Consider the following 11155-nt stretch of genomic DNA (forward strand, 5'->3'; position numbering starts at 1 on the left):
ATAATTGCCTTTTTTTTTTTCCATTTGGTCAGTTTTCTATATGTAGCAATTGTTCATTCTTCCCTCATCCATTCTGACAGTGACTTTGTTTTTCTGGATACTTTCCATCATCCCCTGCCTCAGTGAGGACTGTTTGCTCTCTAGAACTACTGCAGACTATTTCTCCTGACTAGAGCCTCTGACTCCTGGGCCCCTTCTCTTCATCCTTACAGTTCTTTTACCCCTTATTTGGTGGAGTGTATCCACAGTACTGCCTTTAAAAAGTCACTAGAGTTAAAAAATTTTAGTACACTGTCTAAAAATTTCTTTATCCCATTCACATACATGTGTGATAGCAGGTCATAAAATTTGAAGTTGAAAATAGTTTTCATGCAAGAAAATCATTTTTACGGCGGTATTCCCTTGTGCTCTGATTTTTGGTAATGCTGTTGAGAAGTTGCATGCCATTTTTGCTCCTGGCCTTCTTGTTCTGAAATGTCAGGACATGACTTACATGTGTGTCGTTATTTGTTGTGCTGTGAGGTGGAAATGTACATCCCTCACTTCTACAAAATTTTGTTTCTTAAGCGATTTCCTCCCATTTTCTCTCTTTTCTCTGGAATTCTCATTAACCGAGCACCTGATAAATGGGAATTCCAGAGAGAACAGGATTGATTGTCTGGTTTTCTTCTCTCTTCTCTCATATTGTCTTTCTGTTCTATGTTCTGAGAAATTTTTCTTTCAGCTCTTCTTCTCTGGAACTGTTTTTTAAAATTCCACTATTTTAATTCTCAGCTCTTTCTGTTCTGTGGTCAATCTTTAACTATAATGTCTTTGAAAAGATATAGAGGTCACCAAACCATCAGTCAACAAGTGACTTCTATAGACTTATTTCAACATCAGCAGAATGCACATTTTTCTCAAGCTCACATGGAACATTCACCAAGACAGACCACATTCTGGTCCATAACGTAGGCCTTCACAAATTTAAAAGACTAGAAATAACACAGTGTCTGTTCTCAGGTCAAAATGGAATTAAACTAGAAATCACTAACAGAAGGGTAACTGGAAAATCCCCCAAATTTTCATCATTTCCCCCAAATACGTGGAGATGAAACAACACCCTTCTAAATAACATGTGGGTCAAAAAGAAATCTCAAGGGAAGTTTAAAAATATTTTAAACTAAATGAAAATGAAAACACACTTACCAAATTTGTGGGATACAGCAAAAGCAGTGCTTAAAGGGAAACTTGTAGCATTGATCTGAAATCAGTAATTTAGAAGTTTCCACTCTGGGAAACAAGAAAAAGAAGGGCAATTTAAGGAGTGACTTGGTGGCTCCCTCGGTTGAGCATCCGACTTCAGTTCAGGTCATGATCTCGGGGTCCGTGAGTTTGAGCCCTGCGTCGGGCTCTGTGCTGACCGCTCGGAGCCTGGAGCCTGTTTCGGATTCTGTGTCTCCCTCTCTCTGCCCCTTCCCCGCTCATGCTCTCTCTCTCTCTCTCAAAAATAAACATTAAAAATTAAAAAAAAAAAAAGTACTGGAATTACCAAACAATATAAGATGTGTGCTTTTGATATATTTAAAGAAAAAGATCCTAAAATAGAAGTAGAGAGCATATAAAATGACCAAGCAAATCTGAAAAGCAAACAACTAGAAGGAGAAATAAGATATTTGACATGTAAAACTCAATGGAAGAGTCGGCACAACCACTTAAAAAAGAAAAAAAAAACAAACTAGATTGGTTTCAGAGCTGAAGAAAGACCCAAAGATGTGTGGAAATAATCCAGAATGCAAAAAACAGAAAATATGAGTTATTAAGAGACAAGGAGGATGGAGTAGAGAGGTCCAGAGTTTCAGTAGAGGCAGAGAAAATAGGTGAAGGTGTGGCTAAGAATTTTCTAGAACAGGTGAAAGACAATTCATAGAATCAGGAAACCCAAGGAATACCATTAGGGTAGATACAAAGACAACACTTGGGCACATCACAGTAAACTGCAGAATGTCAAAGACAAAAAAGTCTTAAAAGTGTTGGAGACAAAAGTGTCTTCAAAGGGGTAACAACAAATAGATAACAGCTGATGTTATTAACAGCAACAATGGAGACCAAAAGACAGAATATTATTTTCAACATATGAGAGGAAATAACTATTAACCTAGAATTCTGTACCCAGTAAAAAGTAACTTTAAGAAGGGTGATAAACTAAAAGCTAAGAAAAGGTGGGACAAATAACAAAGTAGAAATCTTTCCAGGTACATCAATTACAATAAATATAAATGACTGTTTCAACTGTAAGACAGTGTTGTCTAGATTTAAAAATCCATTTATAGGCTGATCTCTTCTAAGATTTTTTTTAATAACCTCTACACCCAATGTTGGGGCTCAAACCCACAATCAGATTGAGTCACATGCTCCGCTAAGCCAGCCAGGCGCCCGCATCTGTAGGCTGATTTTACAAGACAATTGAAAGTAAAAGAATACAGATTATTTTAATGTATTTGGACTAGAAGGGAACTTAAGGGGCATCTGTTTTATTTATTTAATGAAATTTGTCAAATTGGTTCCATACAACACCCAGTGCTCATCCCAACAGGAAGGGGCATCTGTTTTAAAAGAAACCCACCGTGTTGGGACATATTTTATAGTGAAATATTGAAACGATTTCTTCAAAGGCCAGAAACAAGTCAGGGTGCCCACTACTTTTCCTCTACCCATACAGGAGGGGCAAGAAGATTAAGAGGTATAAAAATTTTAAAGGAAAAACAAAACTGTCTTCTCACAGATTATTTTATTGTAAACATAGAAAACTCAGAAGAGTTTATAAGTTAATGGTAAGTTTTTGGTTTGCTGTACACAGTCTATTTGCATAAACCACGTACAATAACAAAACATTATCAAATAAGAATAAATCTAACCATGGGGCGCCTGGGTGGCTAAGTCGGTTAAGCGTCTGGCTCTTGGTTTCGGCTCAGGGCATGGTCTCATGGTATGTGAGTTCGAGCCCCGAGTCAGGTTCTGCACTGACAGTGCAAAGCCAGCTTGGGATTCTCTCTCCCTCTGTCTCTGCCCCTCCCCCACTCATGCGCTCTTGCTGTCTCTCAAAAATGAATAAAAAAGGAAGAAATGTGGGGTGCCCAAGTGGCTCAGTAGGTTAAGCGTCTGACCTCAGCTCAGGCCATGATCTCACAGTTCGTGGGTTCGAGCCCCACGTCAGTCTGTGTGCTGCCAGCTCAGAGCCTGGAGCCTGCTTCGGATTCTGTGTCTCCCTCTCCTGCCTGTCCCCTGCTCACACTGTCTCTCTCTCAAAAATAAACATTAAAAAAAAGAAATCTAACCAAAAGAGGCATGATCTTTATGAGAAAAAGTATATAGTTTTATTGAAAACATCTAATAGATACACCATATTCATGACTGAAAAATGCAATTTCATATAGATGCCAATTTTCCCCAAACCGATCTGTAAATTCAGTTGGGTTCCGTTCACAATCTCAAAGGGACTTTTATTGGTGGAACTTAACAAATGGATTCTAAAATTTATGTGGAAGAGCAAGGACCACGGATGGATCTTCGGGAGTCACACAGCGGGGGCAGATAAAATGACCCGTGGGACAAAATGGGACAAATAAATTGCGGTAGATTCAGTGGCTCACTATCCAGCAAGGAAAAGGAATGCGCCACAGCTATACACATTGATTGGGATACATCTCAGAAACATAATATTGAGTGACGAAATAAACGGTATGATTCCATTTATATAAAATTCAAAACCATGCAAAACCGATACAAACCTAGGTAATGCAATTACAAGGCAAAGCAAGGGAATGGTGAAGACAGCACAGTGTTTTCTCGACCAGGGAGGGCACAGCAGGGACTTCAAAGAAGTGGGTTCCATCTCTTCTTACATGGGGCTGGGGAGGGAGTTCCTCTTTATTTTATAAATATCTTCTTGCCTCTCCTTACTATTTAATTAAAAAAAAGAAAGAAGAAAGAAAGAAAGAAAAGAAAAGAAAGAAAGTATTCTGGAGGGGTAAAGCAGCACAGAGTGCCAGGCACACCACATTCCTAACAGTTACAAAATAGTTCTTGAACATGCCATTTGGAAAAAACGAAGTCCTAGCAGCTCAAACCTCTGTGGGTATGGGCAAGACCTGTCAGAAGGATGGACTTCTCTGAGGGTTCCTGGGTGACAAGCCTGCCGTGTCACGGGATGATAACCCCCCACCCTTGGCAGCATCTGTAGACTTTTTCACTTAACCCCGTTTTGGGTCCAACACCCCCCCACCCTCCCCCAGTGCCCCTGAGACCCAAAGCTTCTTCGAATAGCACCCATCTCTACCCTAGAAGGATAGCTGCTTGGCTGCCAGGGGTAGGGAGTGCCCTGGGGGGAGGGCAACCCGGCTGCCCTTTGGATCAGTCCCCCTATTGTCCGTCCCAAACCTTGCCTTTCATGGTGCCAGGAGAGTTCCTGAGCCTCCAGGGCTCTGGGGGACAATTTGGCTGCTGCTTGGCCCCTCCCTCTAGGAACATTTAATTAATTTCTAATTCTCTGCTAAGAGAGTTAATGAGCCTCCATCCATTTCCCATGTCTCAAAACATCATCAGGTCCTTTGGTCTAGTACTGTCTCCCTCCTACTTTCTCTCTCCTTGTAAATTTATACCTGTTTTATTTCTTTACTCTCATTTTAGATTTTAAGAGGAAACAGAGGTAAACCCGTGTGTTTAAACCTGCCACATTTAACAGGAAGTCTATTTACTATATTTAAATAAAAATGTTTAACAGGTAGCTCCAGAGAGGAAGAGTTTGGCCTTCTGAGCATCATCCTTCAGATGCTTGAACATCTCCACCTGATTTCTCTGCCTCGGTTTTGCCTACACACTTTCCTCAGCTGTGTAAGGACGAAGGAGAAAGCACAAATATCTGGGTTCAAATCCTGACTCCTCCATTCACTGCCCCATGATCTCATCCCATCAACTCTCATAATTGCTGCCTCTGGTACCAGATTAGCCAAAGAGGCACAGTGAGTGTTGTGGAGATGCTTCTAATTATAAAGCCCTGAACCAGGGAAAGAATGTTGCATTCTCTTTCCCTGGATCCCTACATGCAGCCCTGGCCTGCTGTGCCCCAGCTCTGGCCCCCACCAAGGCCACAGGAGGCAGAGCCCTGGCCCCTCATGCCCTCAGGCATTCTGTGGGTCCCAGGCCTGACAGTGAGAGGAACCAGAAACCTAGAAAGATGGAGGGAGTCCAAGAACCAAGTGGGCGCTTTATTAACTTGCCAAAGGGGTGATTAGGCTGGCCAAGCAGCCCCTTGCCAAACCTGCCACTCTGCTAGAGGGCCAATGAGGCAGAACTGCAGGGCCCAAGCCCTGGACACTGGAGTCCAAGCTGGGCAGGGGCAAGGCCAAGGATGGGACTGGAGTTGCCAAAAGGCATTAAGTACCAGTGCACCTCCCCTCCTGAGGTTAGGGATGGGCCTGAGATGAGTTAGGAGCCCCCTCTCCTGCTCCCCTCTCCCCCAACAGCTCTGGCTCTTCCTGGAGTCAGGAGGCTGTGAGGCCCACATCAGCTGCAGTCTGGAAGGTGATCCCGTCTCCGGGCAAGGGGGAGGCCAGGAAGGGCCAGAGCCAGACGAGGACCCAGCGGGGCCCCAGGGCCGCCTGCAGGTTGTGGCAAGGGCCCAGATCATAAGAGTGCTGGCCCCGAGCCCACTCCCACGTGGTCTGGCCCCGCAGCAACAGCATTCCATGGAAGAGCAGCCCAGCCCCGCACAACAGTGCACCTGCCACACACGTGTCGGTCACAAAGGCCAAGGCAAACTGCGCCAGAGACACTCTGCCTGCAAGGAGAAAGCAAGAGGGTCAGGGAGCAGCAGCGGGCCCCGTCCCCCCAAAGCCCAGCTCCTGCCCTCACCCTCCACTGCGAAGCAGGGGCTCGTTCCTCTGCTCAGCAAACACTCACTGGCTATTCCTTAGCCAGCCCCCATTGGTGACCTGGGCAGACATAGCTCCTTACCCAAGATCTGACTTCCATTCACCATAAACTTGTGAGCACCTCCCGGGTGCTAGACACGGTACCAGGCACCAAGATGAACAGTAGACAGGACCCCTAACCTCCGGGAGTTCACAGACAGACGTTTAAGAGATCGCTTCTCAGTTACTTAATCACAGCAGTGATGTGTGTTACGATGGAAAAGCACAGCACCTCCCGGCCCACGGTAGGTACTAAGTATCCGCTGAACAAATGAACTAAGGAAGTCATGAAACACTGTGCTCACTGAAAGCAGCCAGACGCCAAAGTCACGTATTCTATGATGTCATTCACGTGAAACGTCCCAAACGGGCAAATCCAAAGAGACAAGACCGTAGATTAGTGGTTACCAGGGCCCGGGGGATTCAAGGGAGGAATGGGGAGGGACTGTTTAATGGCACAGGCTTTCCTTTGGGGGTGATGAAAATGTTCTGGAATTAGACAGTGGTGATGGTTGCACAACATTGTGAATGTACTGAATGCCACTGAATTGTATACTAGAAAGTGGTTGAAAGGATGAATTTCATGTTGTAGGAAGTCTACTTCAATAAAAAAGAGGCTGTGTGGGGAAATGCCAAGCAGATGTATTAGGCTAAAGGAAGTGGGTTTCATCTGTTTTAATAAAGTGACATCTTGGGTGGTGCCTGAAGGAGGTATCTGCTAGGTGAAGAGGGGAGAAAACGTTCTGTTTGAAGGTCCTGAGGCAGGATGGAGGGGCGTCTGGGAGACCCATGCATGGATGGTTCTGGAAGCTCAGGAGAGAAGCCCAGGCTGGACACGCAGATCTGCAGGCGGTTGGAGCACAGGCAGTTCCAAGACCCACCAGAGTGTAGAGTAAGATGGAGTCAACACCATGACCTCAGCGGCAGGTCCTCTGGGACCCAACCAAGAAGAGAGAGGGAAGGGACGCCTGGCTGGCTCAGTCAGTTAAGCGTCCGACTCTTGATCTCGGCTCAGGTCATGATCTCACAGTTCGTGAGTCTGAGCCCTGAGTCAGGCTCGGCGACAACTGGTGTGCAGCCTGCTTGGGATTCTCTCTGCCCCTCCCCCACTCTCTCTTTTTCTCTCTCTCTCTCTCTCAAAATAAATAAATTAAAAAAAAAAAAAAAAACCGGGGCGCCTGGGTGGCGCAGTCGGTTAAGCGTCCGACTTCAGCCAGGTCACGATCTCGCGGTCCGTGAGTTCGAGCCCCGCATCAGGCTCTGGGCTGATGGCTCAGAGCCTGGAGCCTGTTTCCGATTCTGTGTCTCCCTCTCTCTCTGCCCGTCCCCCGTTCATGCTCTGTCTCTCTCTGTCCCAAAAATAAATAAACGTTGAAAAAAAAAATTAAAAAAAAAAAAAAAAAAAAGAAGAGAGACGGAAACCAGAAAGAAAGAAGGAAACAGGATGCAGGAAGGGCTGTTGGAGAATCCAGGATACGGGCCATCCAGGGGGTTAGAGGTCAGCAGTCTTGAGGCAGAAAGGTCTTGTACCCGGGCAAGTCCTTCAAGAAGCTTGGCTGCTAGGGGTGCCTGGGTGGCTCAGTCGGTTAAGCGTCTGACTTTTAAGCATCTGTCTGAATCTTGACTTCAGCTCAGGTCATGATCTCATGGTTTGAGTTTGAGCCCCGCGTCAGGTTCTGCACTGACAGCTCAAAACTGCTTAGGATTCTCTGTCTCCCTCTCTGCCCTCTCCCCTGCTTGCTCTCTCTCTCTCTCTCTCTCCCCCTTTCTCTCTAAAAAATAAACATTAAAAGAAAAAAAAAAAAGCAGCAGTAGCAGCAGCTTGGCTGCTGACAGGAGAAGAGCCAGGAGGCAAGAGCTAGGGAGGAGGAGGATGTGGGGTGAAGAGAGGCTTTGCACCGATGGGGAAACCCAGAGGAAGCATGCAGAGAGAGCCTGGGTTGGCAGGAGGAGAGCAGGCCCACAGCGAGGCTTCTGAGCAGGGAGGACGGGCCAGACATCAGGAGAAGCCGGAGGCAGTCAGGTTGGATCTGCTGGGGTCCGCAGCCATGAACACGGCATGGTACCAACTGCCACGAAGTACCAAGCGTCTCTGGAAGCTGGCAGCAGCCAGGGGCAGACACAGAGAAGCCAGGAAGGCACAGCGGGAGGCAGACAGAGCAAGAGGATTGAGATGTTGGCAGAAGAATGGTGGGAATGAGGATTCTAAGCTGGATGTGGGGGCAGTGACGTGGGGAGGGTTGATGGACAGAAAGGTGAGGGCCAGGCGCTCACGAAGCAGGTGTCCTGGAGTGTCAGAGTGAGAGCTGGCGAGAAGGAGAGGAGGTGGGGAGCAGAGAAGGGGGTGACAGGCTCATAGCGTGATTTGGGAGGTGTTGGCTCTGACACAGTTTGGCCTCTGACAAGGTCTAGGGTGGACGTGGGAGTAGAGGGAGGGAGTCAAATGGAGAAGGGCAAGAGGCTGAGCAACGGGGACACTGATTGGGCCATTCACCCAGACTTTCAGACACCCAGGATTTCACCAGGGCCCAGGGCTCAGAGGGCAATGGCCACAGGGAGGTGCAGCTGGAGGGCTTGGGTCTCAGCGGAGGCAGGGGGTCATCAAGGAGGCTGCTCAGGGAGCCAGTGGGCAGAGGAAGACACTGCCATCCCCACTGGGCCTTCCAAGGCCTCCCCCCAGGCTGCAGGGAGGGGCCCTTGGGACAGACTGGGGTTTGGAGAGGATAAGGAGACACAGTGACCACTGAATGGTCATGGAGTTTAGTAACCGCAGGACAAGGTTACAAAGGGGACCACGGAGGAGTCGGGAGGAAGGAGTCAAGGGAGAGAAATCCCAAAGCATTTCAGGGGGAGACAACAAATAGTATAAAAAAAAAAATAGGGGGGGGGGTGGATTTTATCTCAGGGAGGCGGGGGGTTGTCAGAAGAAAGAGGAATAAGTCTGTCATCCAGAACATGGCCTCTCAACCAACCTCCTGATCCATGTCCTCTCCTCCCAACTTCCAAAGCCTGGAGCTTCCCCTGACTATAACTATCACTGGCTCCCTACTGTCCAGTCAAGTCAGGGCTGGCTATCTCCTCACACCAGCATTCAGGACCTCCACCATCCAGTCTGAACCTACTCCCTGTCCAACCTCTATGCCTTTGCTCAGGCTGCTCCCCTCACTCAGAATGCACCCCCACTTAGAATGCTCCCTCCCCATCCCAACCTATGTCCTGAATCCCCACTAGTCTTTCCTTCTGTGCCCACACCTAGAACCCTTCCCCGATTCTCCCAGCCAGAACTCTGTACCTGTGTCAAGGCCCTGTATTTTACTGTACCGCACACCCAGCTGAATCCCGGGCTGCCCTCACCCCCCATAAATGATACTGGGACTGGGTCCCCAGGGCACTACCAGGAGAACCAGCCAGAAATCCCATCCCCCACCAGAATGGCCCACTGCAGAGCTCCCCACCTGTGAGCAGCATGAGCCAGGGCAGCAGGAGGAGGGCCGCGATGTGGAGGGGCGCATGGGCTCGCAGGAGGGCCGACAGGGCGGGACCCAGCAGCACAGAGACATGGAGCAGGACGCCCGCAGCATGAAGCAACAGGCACAGGAAGGGCCGGTAGTTGCGGAATCCCACGCAGCGGCCCAGCAGGCGACAGTGGTGATCCCGACGAAGGATGCAGACGCGGCAGGCGGAGCAATGCCCACTGCGTGGTGGCACCTGGCTTTGGCACTGGTAGCAGTAACTGCAGAGAAGGAACCACAGAGTCAGTTCCCCCAGCAGCTCTGAGCACCTCGTCAGGCCCGGTCAGCCTCTGAGCCCATCCTGGGGAAGCAGGCACAGCCGCTGTCCTCACTAAGCCTCAAGTTCATCATACATAAATGCAGGCTGAACCCCACTCCCTGGGCCCTTCCAGTTCTAGCACTGCAGGTCCGAGGGCTCCTGCAGCTCAGACATCCAGTCCTAAGGCCTCTAACACCCAGGAGCAAACTTCTCACTTCCCCTGTGCTCACCACGTTGGTCCAAGTCACTAAAAGATTACTGGATTACTGCAACAGACTCTTAATTATTCTCCCTGATTCCAGCTTTGTTTCCTCCTAGTCTAGTCTCACGCCAGCACCCAGACTGATCCTTAGAAGTCTAAGTCGTGCCCGTCTCCTCTGCTCCAGACCCTTCAGTGGCTATCCGTCTCACTGCCAGTAAAAAGCAAAGCCTTCAGTGTCCTGCAAGGTCTTTCCATCTCTAACCTCTCTCCTCCCCCTCTCACTCCACACCAGCCACAATGGCCTTCTTGCTGTTCCAGAAACATGCAAGGCACATAACTGCCTCAGAGTCTTTCCACCGTCTATTCCCTCTGCCTGGAATGCTCTTCCCCCAGATCCCCACATGGCTAACTCCCCCACCTCCTTCAAGTCTGTGCAAATACCTACCTTGACTACCCTATTTCAAACTGCAACCTGCACACCATTTACTCTGCTTTTTGTTTCCATACCACCAACATCTTCTAACGTTCTATACAATTTGCTAATTTATTATGCCTGTAACTAATCATCTGCCCCCTCCCCCACTGAAATCAGCTCCAGGGTGTCAGGAATCTATTTTGTTGTACCTCCAGTGGCCGGAACAGTACCTTGCACATAGCAGGTGCTCATTAAATATTTGCAAGTGAATGAATGATACGTCTTCAGGATCTACCATCCAGGTTCTAAAAGAGTGTTCCGGCTCTAACAAGCGGATCCTATTATAATCTGGTTCTAACATCTTCAGGTCCTAGGGCGCCTCCCCCAGTCCAAGGCTCCTCCTGCTTTCCCCCCTCGCCAGATCCCGCGCCCCACTCACGCCCAGCCCTGGCCCAGACCGCGGCCGGCCAGCATCACGCCCCGGATGCTGGGATCGGAGCGCAGGAAGAGCCCCACGTTGCCCAGCAGGTTGAGCAGCTGGAAGGCGGCCAGCACTAGCTGCAAGGCCCGAGCCAGGGGTCCCAGCGGGGGTGGCCCGGGACCCAGAACTAGCACATAGGCCAGCTCCAAGCCCACAGCCGTGGCCCACAGCGCAGTGAGCACGAGGGGCAGCCGCGCGGGCGCCCCCTCGGCGCTCCCCGCCGCCCAGGGCTGCCCCATGGCCTGGGCCCCACCGGCTATCGGGTCCCTAGTACACCACCGCTTCCGTATTGGGGCGGGGATAGTGGCAGACGGACGCCCTCTACGACCAATAGA

At 49.0% G+C, this 11155-nt stretch overlaps 1 protein-coding gene across 2 annotated transcripts; it reads right to left on the minus strand.

Moving 5' to 3' along the window:
• Window positions 1–3333: 3333 nt before the first annotated feature.
• ZDHHC24 (zinc finger DHHC-type containing 24) lies at window positions 3334–11131 on the minus strand. Of its 2 annotated transcripts, none has more exons than XM_043581714.1 (3): window positions 10779–11131; window positions 9407–9684; window positions 3334–5818 (listed from the first exon to the last, which is right to left on the minus strand). In XM_043581714.1, the coding sequence occupies exons 1-3, from the start codon at window positions 11057–11059 to the stop codon at window positions 5523–5525; spliced, it is 855 nt and encodes a 284-aa protein (XP_043437649.1). In that variant the 5' UTR covers window positions 11060–11131; the 3' UTR covers window positions 3334–5522. The 2 variants fall into 2 exon arrangements, with proteins under 2 accessions (XP_043437649.1, XP_043437648.1); XM_043581713.1 differs by having other exon boundaries at window positions 10570–11116.
• Window positions 11132–11155: the final 24 nt, after the last annotated feature.

This window comes from Prionailurus bengalensis, chromosome D1, assembly GCF_016509475.1.
Source record: "Prionailurus bengalensis isolate Pbe53 chromosome D1, Fcat_Pben_1.1_paternal_pri, whole genome shotgun sequence".
Taxonomy (NCBI): Eukaryota; Metazoa; Chordata; class Mammalia; order Carnivora; family Felidae; genus Prionailurus; species Prionailurus bengalensis.